This window comes from Musa acuminata, chromosome BXJ2-3 (assembly GCF_036884655.1).
Source record: "Musa acuminata AAA Group cultivar baxijiao chromosome BXJ2-3, Cavendish_Baxijiao_AAA, whole genome shotgun sequence".
In the NCBI taxonomy this organism is placed as follows: domain Eukaryota; kingdom Viridiplantae; phylum Streptophyta; class Magnoliopsida; order Zingiberales; family Musaceae; genus Musa; species Musa acuminata.
The window spans coordinates 37,065,842-37,085,515 of record NC_088340.1 but is presented as its reverse complement, the minus strand read 5'-3'; the positions used below and the strand labels follow the sequence as shown (position 1 = coordinate 37,085,515).

Below are 19,674 nucleotides of genomic sequence, written 5' to 3'. Positions count from 1 at the left end.
GAAACCCGTCAGGGCTTATATTAAGAATAAATTCTCAAAAAAACTCTGTAAGTTTTGAAAAATTCACAAAAACCCCTTATTTTGAAAAAAAAAATTTAGAGTACTCATATTTTTAAAATAATAATTTTATTCTTGTATCACCCTTGGCTACCTTTGCCTTCGTCGATAGACACCATTGCATACGAGCCGTTAGTTGAGCCCTAAATCACCTGTCTACCTATGTGCAAACCGTTAGTTGAGTCCTAAATTGCCTACCTACCTATGTTGTAGTCGAGAATGATAAACAAGACATTGGGGTGAGTTTGATCAAAAAAATTAAGACGATAAATCAAGGAGACGTGAGCATTGATGTAGGATGAAGGCACAATGAGTCCTAAATCGCCTACCTACCTATGTTGTAGTTGAGAATGATAAACAAGATATATTAGGATGTGTTTGATCTAAAAGACAAGAGAAAGAAAGGTAAGACGATAAATCAAGGAGACGAGAGCATTGATGTAGGATGAAGGCACAACAGGTCCAACAAAAGCAAAGATAAAATAATATTTGCACACAAGAAGAAACACTCTTATGATAATTTTTAAAAATAAGATGTACAAAAATTTTTTAGAACTTTTGATGGGCAAACACATAAAATACTTAATACTCATCAGCATTGATGGGCATGCATGCAAAGAATTCTCATATCTCATGGGGTATTCATGCAAAAGAACTCTTTTCTTTAATTTCTTTTTGCTTATTGAGCAACTCTTTGGGTGCATGTCTACACTTGCGATGTTAGACGTGTGCCTTCTTAACAGGCGCTTCTTTTTACCTAGCTAGTATGAACAAATGTCATCCAAGACTCTGGTAACTGATGCTCCATTTATATTGTGGTGGGTCACCGATCATCAACACCTCAAGCTAGTTGAGAGCTAAGGTTAACAAGCTGCATATAAAAAAACTAAATTCGTAAATTGTAATGGTACCACCAACGGACAGACACAAGGGAGAAGAGGCAATATGTACATCTAAATCAGCAAAGAAAATTTAATGTACCTGGATACACTTCAAAATGGAGAAGACACTCTTGCGGAATCAACCCACGATGGCCTCTTAGCATTGTAGTAAAAATGTGCAATCATTTGCACCAATTCATCTGATGTCCTAAACTCTACAAATCCGACATGGAAGCATCAATTAACTATCTGGCAAAAAAGGCAATTCATATTTTGATAAGCTTTTTATATTTGAACTTCTCTGACCTTTCTCTCTGTAGAGAATCTTGTTTCCTTTCAAGAATAATAGCTCGGGACATGCTTTGACATTCAGAGCATAAGCCAAGTCTTTCTCGATGTTGATGTCAATCTTGATGGTCTGCAGCACATAGTGTTGCATCACTTTTTGCCATGGTCAAAATGTGAACACAAAGGGAAAAAATGACAAGTTTTTAAAAGTAGAAATGCCTCATAAGATATCATTAGATATCAGAAAAGAGGTTTGAACTAATAAATTTAATAATGAAATAAATGGGGCGTACCCTTGGAGGTAGTCGATCCTTAGCATCCCAATATACCTTAGCTGCCTTCTCCAGCTCCTTTAACAACTTCCAGTTATGAGCTGCCCTGTGAAGCAGCAAACAGAACATTCTCAGAACACAGCAATCAGGTGCTGATCGCATAAGAAAATGCAAACTTGCCAACAAATAATGACATGTGCACAATTCCAAGATTTTTGAACCCATCATTTAACTGTTTTCAGTTATTTTGAATTGAAATATGCCCTTCCATGTAAGTCAGCCGATCTTGCCAATTCAGATCAAAAATTTTAAGACCTTGGATGGAAATGTCTTCATTCCTAAACTCATACGGGTTATCCCTTTACCCTCTCTTCGTTTGCTCATGCCAACTACTGTAGATTGTATATTTTAAATTTGACACTGACAGTATAGGTTCAGCCTCAAGGGTCCGATGAAACATTGATGTTGTAACCCTCCTTACAGCTCAAAATCATGCATAACCTAACTTTTTCTAAGATACCCATCAAAATGCATCAGATAATTAGCAGATAAGCAAGCGTCGAGTGACTGGTTTGCATTGTGTATTAAAATCCATGATATGGGTGCCAATCTGGATTATTCTTCCATGCTTATGAAACAATTTATAGTTTGCAATGAGTGGCCACTCTGTCACGACCTTAGCTGGAATTGCCTAAGGCGTGAGGCACCCTTGCGGCCAAAGACTCGAAGTTAGCGTGCGTTGCCAAAGTCGCGGGTCACCCGTGCGGCAAAGACGCGAACTTAGCTTGCGTTGCCTAAGTCGCGCTTCGCCCTTGCGATCTTGCTCCGCAAGGATCAGCCACTTTGTAACCTCTCGCAGGTCCCGAAGGACCTGTAAAAGAGAAAGAAAGTTAGATCGAAAGAACGAGCAACGGACAAGTCCCGAAGTCTCGCGAAAAGGGAAGCTTTACAAGCAAATCGTCGAACACCTTGTGTGCACAAGAGAAAAGAGGGAGAGGGAGGAAAACAAGGCTTTCAAGGATGAACGAACAGCTGCAAGCCCACAAACAGCCGCTCACCTGGTCCCAGGCGCAACACCAAGTTCCCGTAAAGGTCACGTGCGAACTTGCGAAAGAGTGTTCAACGCCCGGTATATAACCGAAGCTCCATCCAGCCCGGTGCCACCTGGGGGGTTCCTGGGGTCTGAGATGGCTGACATTTTGCTTTGACGAGACAGTTCGCCGCGCGAACTCGTGGCACGCGAAAACGGGGCTGATTTGGGCTGTTTTGGGGTTGTTTTGCTCGGTTCGGTGAGCGGTCGCATTGCAACGCTGCAGCTTGTTCGAACTTACATATTTACAAGCAAAATGACCCAAAACCATAAGAAAACCTGCTGTCAAGCAGCTGTACAAGCGGGTGTGAGCGACGAACGGATCGTTGAACGGAGTTGTTGCGGGTGCGCGACGACCGTTCGTGACATTCTCCCCCACTTAAACTGTCGACGCCCTCGTCGACGCTTGTTGGTAGTTGTTGATGACTTCTTCTTCATGTCGCAGGGCGTCTTCAGGCTCCCAACTGGCTTCAGTTCGGGGAAGCTTTCGCCACTTCACCAAGTACTCTGTCTGCTCCGTTCCGTTGGGTAGCTTTATCTTGCGGTCCGCCAGAATGGTTTCCACTCGCTTCTCGTAGGAGGCTGTGATGGGAGGTAGCCGAGTTGGAACACTTCGAGAAGCATCTTGCGGATCCGAATGGTAGGCCTTCAGGTTGCTGGCGTGAAGAACGTTGTGAATTTTGAACCACGCCGGCAGCTGTAACCTGTAAGAAACATTGCCTACCCTGCTGATAATTGGGAAGGGCCCTTCATACTTACGCACCAATCCTTTGTGAACTCTGTTCCTGAAGAATTGGAGGGATGCCGGTTGGAGCTTTACCAACACCAAATCGCCAACTTTGAACTCTTGCGGTCGCCTTCCCAAGTCAGCCCACTTCTTCATCTTCTTTGCCGCCTTCTCCAAGTAAGCCCGCGCAATATCTGCATTTCGATGCCACTCCTTTGCGAAATGATAGGCTGAAGGACTACTTCCAGTATACCCAATTGCCATGGTGTGCGGAGTCGACGGTTGTTGTCCTGTGATAATTTCGAAGGGGCTTTTGTTGGATGCAGAGCTCCGCTGCAAGTTGTAGGAGAATTGGGCAATGTCCAACAGCTTCACCCAATCTCGTTGATTGGCACCCACGTAGTGCCGGAGATACTGCTCCAAGAGCGAATTTATTCTTTCAGTCTGACCATCCGTTTGGGGGTGGAGGCTTGTAGAGAAGTATAACTTTGACCCCAACAATTTGAATAGCTCGGTCCAGAATCGTCCCAGAAACCGAGCGTCTCGATCACTGATGATATTGTGTGGGACTCCCCAATACTTCACTACGTCTCTCATCATCAGTCTGGCCGCCTCTTCTGCTGAACAGTGTAGGGGAGCAACAATGAAAGTTGCATACTTCGAAAACCGATCGACTACCACGAGTATCGATCCGAGTCCCCCTACAGGTGGCAAGCTTGATATGAAGTCTAAGGAAATGCTCTCCCATGGCCTTTCTGGTACGGGCAACGGCTCCAAAAGTCCCACCGGCTTCCGCTGCTCCACCTTGTCTTGTTGGCAAGTAAGGCACGTTCGAACATACTCCTCCACATCAGTCCCCATCTTTGGCCAGTAGAAGGCCCTCTCCACGAGAGCCAACGTTCTATGAATGCCGGGGTGTCCAGCCCAAAGGGAATCGTGACACTCTTTTAAGAGTTCACGCCTTAAATTGTCCACTCGGGGAACATAAACCCTATTCCCTTTTGTGTAAACAAGTCCCTCCTGGACCCAGAATCGTCGTGCCTTGCCTTCTTTGATGAGCTGCATCAGGATAACTACCTGGGGATCACTATACAGTCCATCTCTGATTCGGGAAAGGAAGTTGGAGTGTAACTGACTCGCTTGGCCTCTGCCCTCCAGTTGTGCAGCATTCACGTGTTCCACTTTCCGACTCAGCGCATCGGCCACGACATTCGCCTTCCCGGGCTTGTACTCCATTGCCATGTCAAATTCAGCCAGGAAGTCCTGCCACCGTGCCTGCTTTGGGGAGAGCTTCTTCTGAGTTTGGAAATAGCTCAGGGCGATGTTGTCTGTCCTCAGCACAAATCTCGACCCGAGGAGGTAGTGTCGCCAAACTCGTAGGCAGTGGATCACCGCTGTCATCTCCTTCTCATGCACCGGATATCGCCTCTCGGTCTCGTTGAGCTTGCGGCTCTCGTAGGCCACCGGATGACCTTCTTGCATGAGTACTCCACCAATAGCAAAGTCCGAAGCATCTGTATGGACTTCAAAGGGTTCTCCATAGTTTGGCAATTTGAGCACTGGTTCTTCTAGAACAGCAGCCTTCAGATCTTGGAATGCTATCTCACATTTGTCAGACCACTTCCAAGGCTGCTCCTTCTTCAGCAACTCCGTCAGTGGGGTTGCCCGCTTCGAATATCCCGCAATGAAGCGTCGGTAGTAGTTGACGAAACCAAGGAAGGATCTCAACTCTGGCACCTTCTTTGGAGTTCGCCATTCCGCCACTGCTTGCACCTTCGACTTATCCATCCGAATGGAGCCATCACCGATTTGATGCCCCAAGAATAGGATCTCAATTTGAGCAAAGTAGCATTTCTCCCTTTTTACGAACAACGTGTTCTCCCTGAGAACCTTGAAAATTGTCCGAAGGTGCTTGACGTGCTCCTCGAGCGTTTGGCTGTAAACGACGATATCGTCCAAGTAGACGACCACGAACTTATCCAAATACTCCTTGAATAGCTGGTTCATGAGAGTACAGAATGTGGCCGGAGCGTTGGTTAAGCCGAAAGGCATCACCAAGAACTCAAACGCTCCATATCTGGTCACGCAAGTTGTCTTTGCTTCGTCGCCTTCAGCAATGCGCACCTGCCAATATCCCGACCGAAGGTCGAGTTTCGAGAAATACTTCGCCTTGCCCAATTGATCGAACAAGTCCGCAATGAGCGGGATGGGATACTTGTTCTTCACTGTTACTTTGTTGAGGGCTCTGTAGTCGACGCATAATCGGAGACTCCCATCTTGTTTCTTCTGGAAGAGAACTGGAGCTCCGAAAGGTGCTTTTGAGCTGCGGATGAGACCACCGCTTAGCAGTTCACCTAACTGCTTTCTGAGTTCTGCCAACTCTGGCGGGGGCATGCGGTAGGGTGGTCTCGCTGGAGGCTTCACTCCTGGCTCCAGCTCGATGCTGTGATCCACGCCTCTGCGTGGTGGAAGAGTCTTCGGCAACTCGGGTGGCATAACGTCTTTGAACTCCTTCAGGACGTTCGCCACCACAGCAGGTTCTTGAATGGCCTCTTCGTTGAGTGGCTCTAGCTTCATAGCAGCCACGAATGTCAGTTCGCCCTTTCGCACCCCTTTCTTCAATTGTAACGCCGAAATATGTTGGGGCTCCTTGGTTCCTCTCCGAGAGACGGGAACCACGCAGGGGTCATCGCCTCCCATCATACATAAGGAGTTCAAGAACGGCATCGGCACCAACTTCGCCGCGTGCATAAATTCCATTCCAAGAATTACTTGGAAATCGTCCAGTGGCACGGCCATCATGTTGGTGTTTCCGCTCCAAATCCCGATTTTGATAGGAACACCCTTCGCCAACCCGGAGATTCGCCTGGCCTCCGAGTTCACCGCCTTCATTCGGCTTGGGCTCTTCTCCAATGTCAACCCAAGTCGTTGTGCTTCGCGATCGGCTATGAAGTTGTGGGTAGCGCCCGTGTCCACCATTGCACGGGTCATTTGGCCATTCAGCTTGATGTCCACATACATCAGTTCACTACTTCCTGCTTTTTGTGCCTTGGTCTTCATGTTCTCCCCCACTTGACCCCGCATAGCGTTCAACAAACGCATTGCTCCCATTCGGGGTCCTTGCGACTCCTCATCGTCGCTGCTGGATTCAGAACTGCTTGAGCTAAGCGCAACAGCTTTGCCCTTGTCTGATCGGGGAGGGTGGATGGAAGCCGTTAATGCATTGAGTGCCTGTTTTTGTGGGCACTCCCTTACCATGTGCGGTCCTCCGCACAAGAAGCATCCTCCAGGTTTTGAGACCTTGCCTTTCGGGTTCGGCCCTTTGTGGGAGCTCTTCTTCTTCTGTTCGCCCCCGAGTTCCTTCCCTCGAGAATGTTTTGGAGGGCGATTGTTTGAAGATTGTTTCCTTCTCGTTGGGTCTTCAGAGGAAACGAAGTCGGTGAGCCTTTCTGCAGCTGCAATTGCCCCGACCACGTCGGTAACATTCCTTCGATTCAGCTCCTGTTGAGCCCATGGTTTCAAACCATCAAGGAAGCTGAACAACTTGTCCTTCTCGGACATGTCCTGTATGTCCAGCATCAGTGCAGAAAACTGCTTCACATAGTCTCGGATGGTAGTACTTTGGCGGAGTTGTCTCAACTTCCTTCTCGCGACGAACTCTGTGTTCTCCGGTAGAAACTGAGTTCTCAACTCCCGCTTCAAGTCTTCCCATGTGTCGACTCGACACCGACCTTGTTGGATCTCCTCCCAACGAGTTCGCCACCAAAGTTTCGCATCTCCATTCAGATACATTGTTGCTATCGAAACTTTGGTATCTTCAGAATCGGGCCTCGTAGCTCGGAAGTATTGTTCCATATCGAACAGAAAGTTCTCGAGCTCCTTGGCATCTCTGGCCCCTCCATATCCATGGGGCTCAGGTGCCCTCAAGTTTTGTGGCGGTGCAACGCGGGTGTTGCCTCCTCCCGCATTTAGCGTTCTTGTGAGCATAGCCACCTTTGCCGTGAGTTCCGCCACAACATCCTGTGAGTGTAGCACGGAGTCCTTGGTGTCATCAGACAGTCGATCGACTAGGGCCTCGACCTTGTCGATCCTGGACTCTGCTTCCTCTTGCGAGCTCTCTACCCCAACAAGCCTTTGTTGGCCATGGTAGAGTTCCTCCATGCTCGCTTCCAGAACATCCAGGCGGGTTTCCGCCGTCGTGAGTCTCTCCTTATGACTCTTTTTCCCCATTAGCGCACCAGATTGCGCTTCCTCCGCTCGCGGAGAGTTGCCAACTTCTCGCTCATCCTGTTCGCTGCCGCGATCCTCGTGAGCGGCTCCAACAGCATGAGAGCGAGTGTGCACATGCAGCCCACCTGCGGCTGCTTGGGGCAAGGTTCCGGCTTGCCCCGTCTTGCTTGATTCGCCACGATGCTTTGCCATGGCGAAGTTGCGAAGTTCGTTCGCTATTCGATCGAAAAGCTTGCCCGCTCTGATACCACAATGTCACGACCTTAGCTGGAATTGCCTAAGGCGTGAGGCACCCTTGCGGCCAAAGACTCGAAGTTAGCGTGCGTTGCCAAAGTCGCGGGTCACCCGTGCGGCAAAGACGCGAACTTAGCTTGCGTTGCCTAAGTCGCGCTTCGCCCTTGCGATCTTGCTCCGCAAGGATCAGCCACTTTGTAACCTCTCGCAGGTCCCGAAGGACCTGTAAAAGAGAAAGAAAGTTAGATCGAAAGAACGAGCAACGGACAAGTCCCGAAGTCTCGCGAAAAGGGAAGCTTTACAAGCAAATCGTCGAACACCTTGTGTGCACAAGAGAAAAGAGGGAGAGGGAGGAAAACAAGGCTTTCAAGGATGAACGAACAGCTGCAAGCCCACAAACAGCCGCTCACCTGGTCCCAGGCGCAACACCAAGTTCCCGTAAAGGTCACGTGCGAACTTGCGAAAGAGTGTTCAACGCCCGGTATATAACCGAAGCCCCATCCAGCCCGGTGCCACCTGGGGGGTTCCTGGGGTCTGAGATGGCTGACATTTTGCTTTGACGAGACAGTTCGCCGCGCGAACTCGTGGCACGCGAAAACAGGGCTGATTTGGGCTGTTTTGGGGCTGTTTTGCTCGGTTCGGTGAGCGGTCGCATTGCAGCGCTGCAGCTTGTTCGAACTTACATATTTACAAGCAAAATGACCCAAAACCATAAGAAAACCTGCTGTCAAGCAGCTGTACAAGCGGGTGTGAGCGACGAACGGATCGTTGAACGGAGTTGTTGCGGGTGCGCGACGACCGTTCGTGACAACTCGGTAAATTTAACATCATTATATACTACTCAAAGTACCCAACATATGTCACCATATGATTGTTTCTCTTTTCAGTCCATAGAGAAACAGATTATTTCCCGTTACTACATTCCTTTTTCACACTAGATTGCAGAATTTATGTTTAAAACATAACCTTCTTCCAAATCTATGTTGCCCACTCTAAATTCCATGCCTTTGTTACCCAACCCTAGTCTACTAGACAAATAGCCAAGGCTTCACATGGAGAACAATCAAAAGACGATGCCTACGCTAGTTTCGGAATCCACAATGAAGACTCTTATAACACAAATTAACCATACGATAACAATTGGGCACTCAACTGCTTCCAGTATCTCCCGATTCATTTGATGTCTTTATTTTACATTTACAATTTTTTGTCTAACATGGAAGGACTGGGCATCACTTGACTCACAACAGCAGGTTCCAGCTGAGTTAAGAAATTCATCTCCATTCACACATCTACAGACTTATACATTGAAATAATTTATTCATGCTGGTGTTCTCCAACTCAGATTTACAATAATACTTGGCATTGTAAGCACTGGAGCCTTTCTGCTGTAACTTGTACTTTCAAGTACGTTTCCTCCCAAAATTAGACCCATTCTTGGGTTATATCAAAAAAAATCATTATACAGCCTGCAAACTGCTAAGAAAAGTGCTACATTCTTGTCGAACTGTATGGGTTTATATGCAGTACCTAGAAATCTAACAAGATGTGGATGGGATCAGCAATTAGCATTTCATATTATGACTCTAAATGACAATGAAAAAAAAAACCAAAAGAAAGCAACTCCATCCAAAATAGCATCTTGCTTTGACCTCTCACAAGTTGTTAGAGCAACATTCACTACTCTGTCACAGCTTCATCCCCACACAATTATCGTTTGGCTCTTAAGCATCTATACGATATGATTGACATTCCAATACACCTATTATAATCCCACTCAAAAGACAAGAGTATATCAGTTTCATCATTCATGAGTACGAACATATACAAAAGAATCAAACTGCAGAGGAGAGAGAGAGAGAGAGAGAGAGTATCACCTGTTATAGCGTTCGAACACGAGAACAACGAGAGGGCTCGGGTGGAAGGCGAAGCTTTCCCACTCCAAGCAATTGATCTCTTTCACCCATCCCTCATCCATCTCCCCCTCCCAATCGATCTCTACCCCGTCTTCCACCACGTTCTTGATCGGGTGCTTATCGAAGTACTCCGACGCTCTGATTCCCCACCCGACATCCGCATCCAACGGCCAATCCGGATCGTCCTCCTCCACCACCACCTCCTCCTCCGCCTTCCCCTCTCCCTCCGAGCCCTCCTCGGCCCTCCTCTCCTTGAGCACCCCTTCCTTCCCCTCCAGCACCCCCGCGCTCTGCTCCCGTATCGAAGCGAACGTTCGCTCGAGCCGATCCCTCACGAAGTCCTCCACCGCCGCCGCCTCGCTCCTGCGACCGCGCCTCGGCTTGCCTGGTATCGTCGTGGGGAAGGCATCGCCGGCACCGGGGCCGCCCTCGACGGCCTCAGTTCCTTGCGGCGGTGGGTCGGGCTTCGGCGGCCGACGGCCTTTGACCTTAGGTTTAGGGTTTCGGTCGGCGGCAGCGGCCGATGCCGAGACGTGGGAGGAGGGGAGACGCCGAGGGGTTCGTGAAGAGAAGGTGAGAGATCGGGAATAAAGGTTCCGGTTTGGAGAGAGAAGGAAGAAGTGCGGGGACGAGGAGGAATGTTCCGAGCGGAGACTGTACAAGGTTTCGGGAGCGAGTGTCGGAAGCAGTGACATTTCTTCCCCTCCTGAGGCGGCGGGGACGAGCAGGATAAGACGCGGTAATATATAAACGTTTTGTTCTAAAATATTTCTTATTAAAAGAAAAAATTAAACTCTAACAGCCGTTGATTAATTTCGGACTAATTTCATATTATCTTTGCAGTTAATTATCTTTAACATCATGATCTTACAGTTTTAAAAATATTTAAATTCTTTTTTCTTAATTTTGATGATGAAAATACTGCATCCGAAAATTAATATTAAATTAAAATTAAAAAGTAATTGTATAATATTATTTTAATTAATATTAGTTTCTTCTAATGTAATTTCTATGAAAATACGTCAAGAAATCAATATTATTTTTCTTTTGAACAACGGAAATAATATTACAAAATTATATTTTTAATCGTATGTTAATATTATTTTAATATATAATAATAAATATACTATTTTTACTGATAGAATCGACGACGAAAAGAAACAAGATTTAATGTTTTATGTTCAAAACATTCGTAAGAATAAAGATCTCGATATAATTTTTAAAAATATAAAAATTAAGATATTAAAAATAATAAATTAAAATAATTGATAATTAATCTGTTAATAATTTTGGACGATTAAAAAGGTACAAATTATACAATTTTTTTATGTATATTTCCAAAAAAATTGAGTTTCTTTGAACATCAAATCAAAATACGTGGGATCAAAGAAGCCACGAAGATTTAGCTATAAGCCACAGGTTTTTTCTAACCCAAGCTCCAAGTGTTCTAATGAGAAAAGAAACAGAGATGGATGTCCAACTTAAGTAAAAAGCGAATATAATCCAACGCCATAAGAACATTAAATAAAACTGTGCAACAAGGAATCATCAAAAGCCTGCACATATCACCAATGGCAACATGCAACGAAAGTTTGTGTACTTTTTGGGGTTCAAAGGATCAATATTTTCATATTTAGCAATAAGAATGATGACCCATAAGAAATAATCGTTTTTGCCAACAATTGACAGCTAAGACAGTTCTACTTCAGCAAATCATGAGTGTCAAAAATATCTCTATGAAGATGAGAATCGGGACAGCATCAATGATCGAATTAATGTGAAATATTTTTCATGTTCCACAAGCTTGGAAGTCCCTCTTGAAAAGAGTACAGATCTCAAAATATAAGTCAAAATAACATTGTTGAAGAAAGAACCAACCTTGAACGATGAAGTGTATGTGCTCACCAATATTCCTTGTTATTGATAAATATTGTGGTATCAAAGTCTCCCCAACTATGACCATTCTGACTCCCAAATTGCATAGTGACTGGAACAAAGATGTCATGATACTCGACGAAAGTGGATTTCCTACCATGTAAAAGCTGGCAAAACATAAGATGGATAGGCATCATATTTGCGGGCCAGAGATTGGACCGCATCGAATCCAGCAGTTTCTCCAAAGGTACCAATTCCAAGTTCCGTGGCATGGATGCCACATGTGATAAATGCTGATGCAATCCCAGTTTTATTTGCGCCCTTTATGTCATGATGAAGGGAATCACCCACCGTGATACAATCGCATGCATCTACACCAACCATTGCCATGGCTGCTGAATATATCACCTGAAGCAGGAATCACATCACGTTAAATCTAACATGTTTACAGTAAACACTAGGTAGAAATCTAGCATGTGTATTTTGAAGTGCAGTAAAATATCATGCAATTGACTGCATTCATATTGATGTGATTAGTACCTCAAAAACAACAGAACCAATTAACTTCTTTAGCCAGCAGAATTAACTTCATATGCCACATATGCATCATTCTATGAAAAATCCGCCCCATAGAAAAAAGAAAACATTAACTTGTATACGTCATCTGGCTAAATGATGAAGTAGAAGCCTTAAATTATTCATTTAGCGCCTTAGCTTGTGTGGTTCCACTTTAAACCTATCTATTGTCTTTGCTTACTCATCATCTGCATATATGTCCTCTACATCACTATAGAGAATGGTAAAGAAGCAAGTTACATAATTGAGGCAAGGGTAAGTACACATAATAACTAGCAAAATGTCACCTTTTCTGGCTTTCCCATCCATTTTACTTCACCACCAAGCTTTTCATATTTATCTGCCAGTGTTCCTACAAGAGAGGAAGAGATAATATTACTCGTAAAAAGCTATCTGAGCTCAGAGTGAATTGATACAAAAATTGGTAAAGTGAATTAGTTAATAAACTAATCTAAGATTAAAGATATCAATAAAATCTACACGCAATAAGAGTATAGGGCCAACTTCACCAGGCATAACACGCAATGCTCTAGCTTCAACAGTAACATAATCTGGATTTGCTACTACCATGGGAATTTTTCTTTTGGCACACATCTCCAGGATTTGCCCAAGATCATCAAGACTCATGGGTAGTGATTCGCCGGAAGGAACACCAAGTGCTTCTGTGCCATGAGCAAGTACAAAATCTGCATCATCCACATTGCTCACAACTTGCAAGCCCAAGCCCTGTAAGGTCAAATCACAAGCATCTACTAAATGTGCCTTCAGTTTATCAGCAAAAAGAATGCAAGCTATATTCTGTCATTGTTAACTAATGTGGACTCTCTTAAAGGTGATGGTTGTTTAATCAGGTCATTCGATTTCTTTTCTCACTATTATGTTGCTTGATTGCTTTTATTTTTCGATCACAGTCTTAGAGTCACAGTTTAAAAAAGGAATCGGCATGTTTTGTCCAGGTTCTAGAAATTTTATGGCATTTCCCAATTAAGCAAATTGAGATAATGTGTGAGCTCTTCGGACTGGCACATCATGGTTACACCACAACTGGCACTATAAAAAATTAGTGTATACCTCTAACCCTACATCTGAGTTAACTCTTTTCTGTCAATTGAACAGAAATTGTGATGAAGCAACCAGTATAAGGCACCAACCAACCAAGATTAATGTACAGACCCCTAACCTTAGTTCTGAGTTAACTCTTTTCTGTCGATGTAAAAACAATTGCGATGAAGCAACCAATATAAAGCAACAACCAACCAATATGAATGTGAATAATTAAAGGAAGAAATTTCAAAGTTCCGAATCTTGTTTTTAGTCACCTTTTCTTCTTCATGGGCTTCAAGGGAGGTAAATTACAAGATCATCAGTCTTCAGAGGATATCTTTGAACCTTCAATACAACTAAATGTAGATGCATAACAGCCAAGAGTAATCCATACGCAGCTAATATCCAGATTGCCACATGCGAAAGTTTAATGATCACTAAGAACATAAAAGTTCTAGAATCAAATACCAGCACAACTTTAGTTGAGATGATAATTTAGTGTTCAACTTATGCACTTAAAATGATGCGAGTTTGACATGCAAAAGTTTAATGATCATGAAGAACATAAAAGTCATAGAATCTAGTACCCACACAACCTTAGTTGGGACTTGGGATGATAATTCAGTTGTTCATCTTAAAGAAGAAGATTAGCATACCTCAAGAGAAATTGCACCTCGATCACTCCACGTCATGTGAATGCAAGATTTTCCGAGTTTTGCAAACCATGGATCATCCCTCCTGATAACAAAAGGGAAATGACACTAACAGTGATAATAATATCCTCTCATTTGCTAAATCATTTTTATAATTTTTTAATCATTTAAAAAGGGTCTTATCGCTAAAGTTACAAAAACTATAATCTCTTCTCAGATGTTTAAAATTCTGGTCTGTTCATCCATGTAAATGTTGAGAAATAATGTAGCAGCTAGTTTAGATGCGCAAGCATGTTTGCAATTTCAAAAAATCCATGAAAATTAGCAATTAGTAATAAATCTAGACTATCTGATATTCATAGTAGATGCAATAAACTAACCCTTCATCCACAATAAGATTCTTATTCAGATAATACCTTTAACTGGAGGTTGTTGATCCTCATTCTGTGATATCTAATTTATATAAACAACTTTTCTTCCAGTCTCTCTTTCCCTATCATTTTGTTTTATTATTGTTCCCCTTCCACAATTTAATAAAATTTTATCTCTATCATTCTAGTCATCTATGGTAAAATCTTTACTCTTTTTCATTTCATGTTTTCCCTTTTTCACGTGACTAGATCCTCACAACTGTGTATTTCTTGTACCAAGCAATATATATCTGCTTTGGTTTTACTCTTGAACAACCGATAAAACATAGTTAGAAATCAAAGTCAACTAATAAATTCTTCGATCCAGCAAATGCTCCTATCTCATGTACAATCAATTTTTTATGTAGTTATCCACAATTCCACATTCCATCCTGACATGTGGCCATACACCTACTCCAAGGGCTTAAGGGTGCATTTGGAAACACATTTAAAATGTGCATTGAGGGCCCAATGCATATTTCAAATGTGAATTGGTGTTTGGTAAACATTTTTCAAATCGCATTTCGATTGGATGCTACATTGTAAATGCCCAAATGCGGATGCTACCCTAAGGTAGCATCTGCATTGGAGAATTTGTGGAATGCTAATATTTTTTTTTGATTTCCTAAAACACCCTACTATATTATCTAAAACCACAAGATTGTCATTATATAATAGAAACTCAAACCATAATTTTCTCATCTCTTCTCTTTGACGTTGCCCCTTCTCTCACAAGTCCACCTCTGTCAGGTCGCCTGCTCCATCTCACGCCTGTTACGCCGAAGGACGCCTAAGGTATCATTCTATTGCATCCTCCATCTTTCATTTCCTCTCCAAAATGTCTGGATCCTCTACTGTCCATCTTGTTTCACAAAAGAGACAGATGACATGGTTCTTTTTTTCTGTTCTATCATTCCATTGATTCCTTCTCACTGGTTTGCAGTTGCTAAACTGCAGATTATTACAGATCAAGTCAAGGAAGGGTTGGATGACTAAAAACACTAGTATTTAACTAATTTTTAATGAACAAAAGACTACAATCTGTGGACAACATGGGATTCGTGGCTGGTTATCATCAGATACGAAGCATAAATTCTATTGTAATGTTACAACCTGAGTGTTACAGTAGTGTACCATGATTTAAACATATTGATTTATTCTTGCATCTTCTAAGAGATAGATGATTTGACTTTATTGGTTAAAATTTTTACACTATAAGTTAATAGCTAGGATCGTGATCCAACAAACACCTTGGGAGAGTGCTCATGATAACAGATGATTGAATTGTGCTCCATAAATGATTTCTTGTCCATAAACTTTAAGCTCTGCATCAATTTCATATTCACTAATAATCACTAAATATTAACATTCACATGGATGGTGTTGAGAGGGACTTTCTCTAGATATTGTGCTTATATAATAGTAACTTTAAGTTCTGCAAAGCATATTCTCCTTTGGTTCCAAAAGCTAACAAGTTCTCCAAGTATAATTTTGAGGTATCTGTCACATAATACAAACATGGTCATATCTTGTTATCCATTTTAAATTTCTTGTACCTTTCTTACATTGACTACTTATTTATTGTTGTTGTAAATAGGGGTGAAAAATATCCCTCTTTGATACTGATTTTGTCACAACAGACAAGAGAGAGAAGAGAGGAGAATAAGAGAAGAACAACGATTGTAATTGAGGGAGGGGAGGAATGGGTAACGTACCTGTAAAACATTGGATTTAAAATCCATTATGTTCATGGGTTTTATTTTGGTTTATTACTGCAATGAGAATTTTTTTTTTATTTAATAGTACATATATTTCTGTATTATTTGTACATAAAATTATTTGGTTATTTCTTTGTTTCTTTTTCAAAATTTCAGTAAAAATTACTTCATTGTTCAATCTTTATCCTCAATCCAATCCAACCAATCCCAAATCCAATCCTACAAACATGGAAATACCTGCATAATTTATTTAGGTTCCCTTAAGAAACACAAAGGATGTATAAGTTAGCAAAGCACGAATACCAAAAAAAACACATGATGATCTATAACACACCCAGTTCCTAAATTAAAAGGTTGAGAATTACTGATACAGAAATGAAAAGCCAAATCTATTGACTATCACAAGATGATATGGGGAAGATCGATGAAAGAGAATGTCAGCTAATAATAACAATCACACTCTGATCTTATAAGCTTATACTCTGTTTCATAATTCGTATTTAGTATTCAGATGCATAAAAGAGAGAAATTAAAGATCTTAATCAATTGGAGAATATATGGATTTGTAAAAGTTCCATCACAATAATATACATTAGTTTTGTCAACTAATGTCCAAAGGCAGAAAAAAGAAACCCTTCAGCAAAAATGTAGAAAAACTATCAGATCTGCAAAGCTGGCACTGTAACCAAGAGGTCCAAAACATCTCGTTATTATTTAAATTGCTGCAGAAGTGGGAAAACAGTAATGTATCAACTTGCAACCATCAAGAATAACAGGAATCTGACCTTAGAAGATATTGATGAGTCAACTCTCCACTAGTGATGGCACCAGAAAAAAGAGAAGAATTAAAACCAAGGCTTTTTAACTTCTCTATCGTTGTACATGATCTCCGTGAAGAATTGCTTATGATCACAAGTTTTGCACCATGTTCAGCTAGCTTCTCTACTAAAATGGTACCATGTGGTCAGTAACAAAACATGAAACCACCATTTATTTAGAGCAAGCTAATACTAAAGCAAGAAAAATACAGCATACAAGTATAAATGGCTCCAGGATAAGGCTTTTTCCCATCATGAAGAACTCCAAATTGATCCAAGAACCATCCCTGTCACAAAGCAAGAAACAAGCATTAAGCTCTAGGCACTTTACTGCTAGGTTATTACTATCAGCTATCTAATATTTAATCTTTGATTTTTTTTGCATTCTTATCAGTTTTAATATGAATGCTCTTGATTTAACTAAATAACTGCATTATGCAAAACTTTAAGGACAGGAAAGATCCATGTTACCAACCTTAAATAATTGGGACATTATGGCTTATTGTAATTGCTGTTGATGTTGATGTTGTTGTTGTTGTTCTTGTTGTTGCTGTATTTTGTTATTATGTTGATTGTTATGGGATTTCTTAAATGATAAATACATGAGGTCATACCAACTATACACTGCAAAACAGAGGTCTGTCAGCCCAGCTATACTGGGGTAACGTTGACCTATATAAGGTCATATCATACCAGTGTCAGCTTATCTTGACTCAGAACAACCGGGCCCCCTTAAAAGCTTAAATTAATTATCCCGAACACTCCAATTTTTTTCTTGTGAACTTTCATTATTCATTTCTGCTTTCTTAAGTTGATGAACTGAATTTCTACATAACTCCAAACTTTTAGTTAGATTAGGCTTTCTGATATTAAATGATAAAGTATGTCATGTTTTGGGGTTTCAATATCCTGCTCTATAAACAAAATTGATGCCTTCAAATGCCAAGACTATTGTTATATCATCTGGATTCTAGATTGCTATCCTAGGTCCTTTGGTTGACATTCGTCAACACAAACATTTTAACAGAATGGAATATTGTAATGCTTTTGCTAAACTCTGTAACTTCCAGGTGACATGCAGTGATCAATATGACGTCCCTAAAGCCCATGAAACAGCACCACAGGAACCAATATCAGAAGCTAAATGGGACCAATATCAAAAGCTAAATTCTGCAACCTTCGATTTCTACTTAATGGAACCTGCAGATATCTGCACCTACACAAATTCAACTTACAAAATAGTTAAAACAGATAATTTCTCTTCCAGAGCTCATAATAGGATATGGATGCTAGTGTTATTAACTCTGATCTGCATCATGATCAGAGATTCACTACAACTTTCATCGTATGTGATTTTTACTGAATTTGCATATATAAGGCAGTTATAAGCATCCCAAAATAATGCAATGGAATTTAAATTCAGTGTGATAAACAAAAGTAGATGAATCTTTGTCCAGATAACAATGGGGTAACAACATACAGTGAGTGGGACAGGTGTGACAAGTGCGCCCTAAAGTTCACTAGATCTCTTTTTGCATATGGAGTTCCAAAATGAATCTATTAATTGTCTAAATATACCCTCTATAATTTATAAGCTTACATATTGGTTGCCTTATGTGTTTGTCTCCTTTTTTTTTTCGTAAAATTGATAGATTCTAAAGTAAAACCCAATTAAATTAGATCTAGGATGCCACCAAGCATTATAAACTGTTATTGCCCCTTGTGTTAACTAGCAAAATCTTACTGCCCGAATAACGAATAGAGAAACAAGTCAGCCTGCATTTGGTCGTTTTTCACTTGTCTCTAATTAACAGTAAGCTTATGATTCCCAAAAAAGAAGCAGCCGGGGAAAATCATACTACTCCAAGGAAGATAAGGGGGGAAGATCATACCTTGAACCGACCAGACTCAGCTAGGGTTCGGATCCCATCCAAAGACTGAGGAACCTCCACGCTGCTGGCCATCCTGCTACTGCCTTCACCGCCGCCGGGAGCGATCGAGCACCTCGCGGCCATCCGCCTCACCTCAACCCGGCGCCTGAGATGGACGCCAAAGAATGGGACTCCTGGGATTCTTAAATCGGCACGAGCGTACAACAACGGGTCGCAAGGGAGAGAGTTTGATACCGTCGGGTTCGAACGGATCGCTCGGCGAGAGGAGGAATCGAAGGGAAGTGGGAGGGCAGCGACGACGGCACCGATCTCATGTCCCCTCCACACCCACCTCCCACACCCGTCATTGCTTTTCATTGCTAGAAGCACAAGACACACTTCAAGATTCGCGCTACCAGATGTACTTTAAAAATTGTGCTACAAAGTGGGGGAAAAAAATTGAATTTTTAAAATATTTTATGTAATATTCTTGAGAATTGCAGAATTTGTGTATTTTTAATAGTTTGGATAATTAAGAAAATTTTATATCACCCAAAAATTTAATAATATGACATATTCCAAATTATATTGTTCTTAAAAATTAAAGGTGAAAGAAATTATGATCAATATATGAAAATTTTGAAAACATTTCATGGGAATTAAAATCCTTGATAATTACAAACTTTATGTATTTGATAGTGTTTGGGTTAAGCTAAAATAAAGACTATTATAATGATTTTAGTTCCGATTTGAATTGTTAAATTTTTATAATTTTTAAATATAAATAATTTTTTAAATATATTAAAAATATATAATTTAAGTATTTTTTTAAATCGTTATCAAGTCTGAATCGAAATCATTGGTTCCAATTAATTAAATTTTGGATTCAAATCAACAAATTATCAATTGATTTAGTTTCGATTCCAACTCAATTTCGATTCGAACTCAATGACACTCCCGAAAACTAATGTATACTATATTATCAAAACCTATGTAATCTATTTTGTTCTTAAA

At 41.6% G+C, this 19,674-nt stretch overlaps 2 protein-coding genes across 3 annotated transcripts; both read right to left on the bottom strand.

Moving 5' to 3' along the window:
• Positions 1 to 698: 698 nt before the first annotated feature.
• LOC103979176 (thioredoxin-like fold domain-containing protein MRL7 homolog, chloroplastic) lies at positions 699 to 10,418 on the bottom strand. 2 transcript variants are annotated; one of them, XM_065100378.1, is made up of 5 exons: positions 9,657 to 10,418; positions 1,520 to 1,604; positions 1,245 to 1,356; positions 1,039 to 1,153; positions 699 to 943 (listed from the first exon to the last, which is right to left on the bottom strand). In XM_065100378.1, the coding sequence occupies exons 1-4, from the start codon at positions 10,388 to 10,390 to the stop codon at positions 1,050 to 1,052; spliced, it is 1,035 nt and encodes a 344-aa protein (XP_064956450.1). In that variant the 5' UTR covers positions 10,391 to 10,418; the 3' UTR covers positions 699 to 943; positions 1,039 to 1,049. The 2 variants fall into 2 exon arrangements, with proteins under 2 accessions (XP_064956450.1, XP_009393509.2); XM_009395234.3 differs by having other exon boundaries at positions 699 to 928.
• Positions 10,419 to 11,432: 1,014 nt separating this feature from the next.
• On the bottom strand, positions 11,433 to 19,051 carry LOC135607998 (uncharacterized). Its single transcript, XM_065100373.1, has 8 exons — positions 18,916 to 19,051; positions 18,682 to 18,826; positions 17,007 to 17,076; positions 16,757 to 16,916; positions 13,847 to 13,928; positions 12,656 to 12,872; positions 12,434 to 12,498; positions 11,433 to 11,978 (listed from the first exon to the last, which is right to left on the bottom strand). The coding sequence occupies exons 1-8, from the start codon at positions 19,026 to 19,028 to the stop codon at positions 11,724 to 11,726; spliced, it is 1,107 nt and encodes a 368-aa protein (XP_064956445.1). The 5' UTR covers positions 19,029 to 19,051; the 3' UTR covers positions 11,433 to 11,723.
• Positions 19,052 to 19,674: the final 623 nt, after the last annotated feature.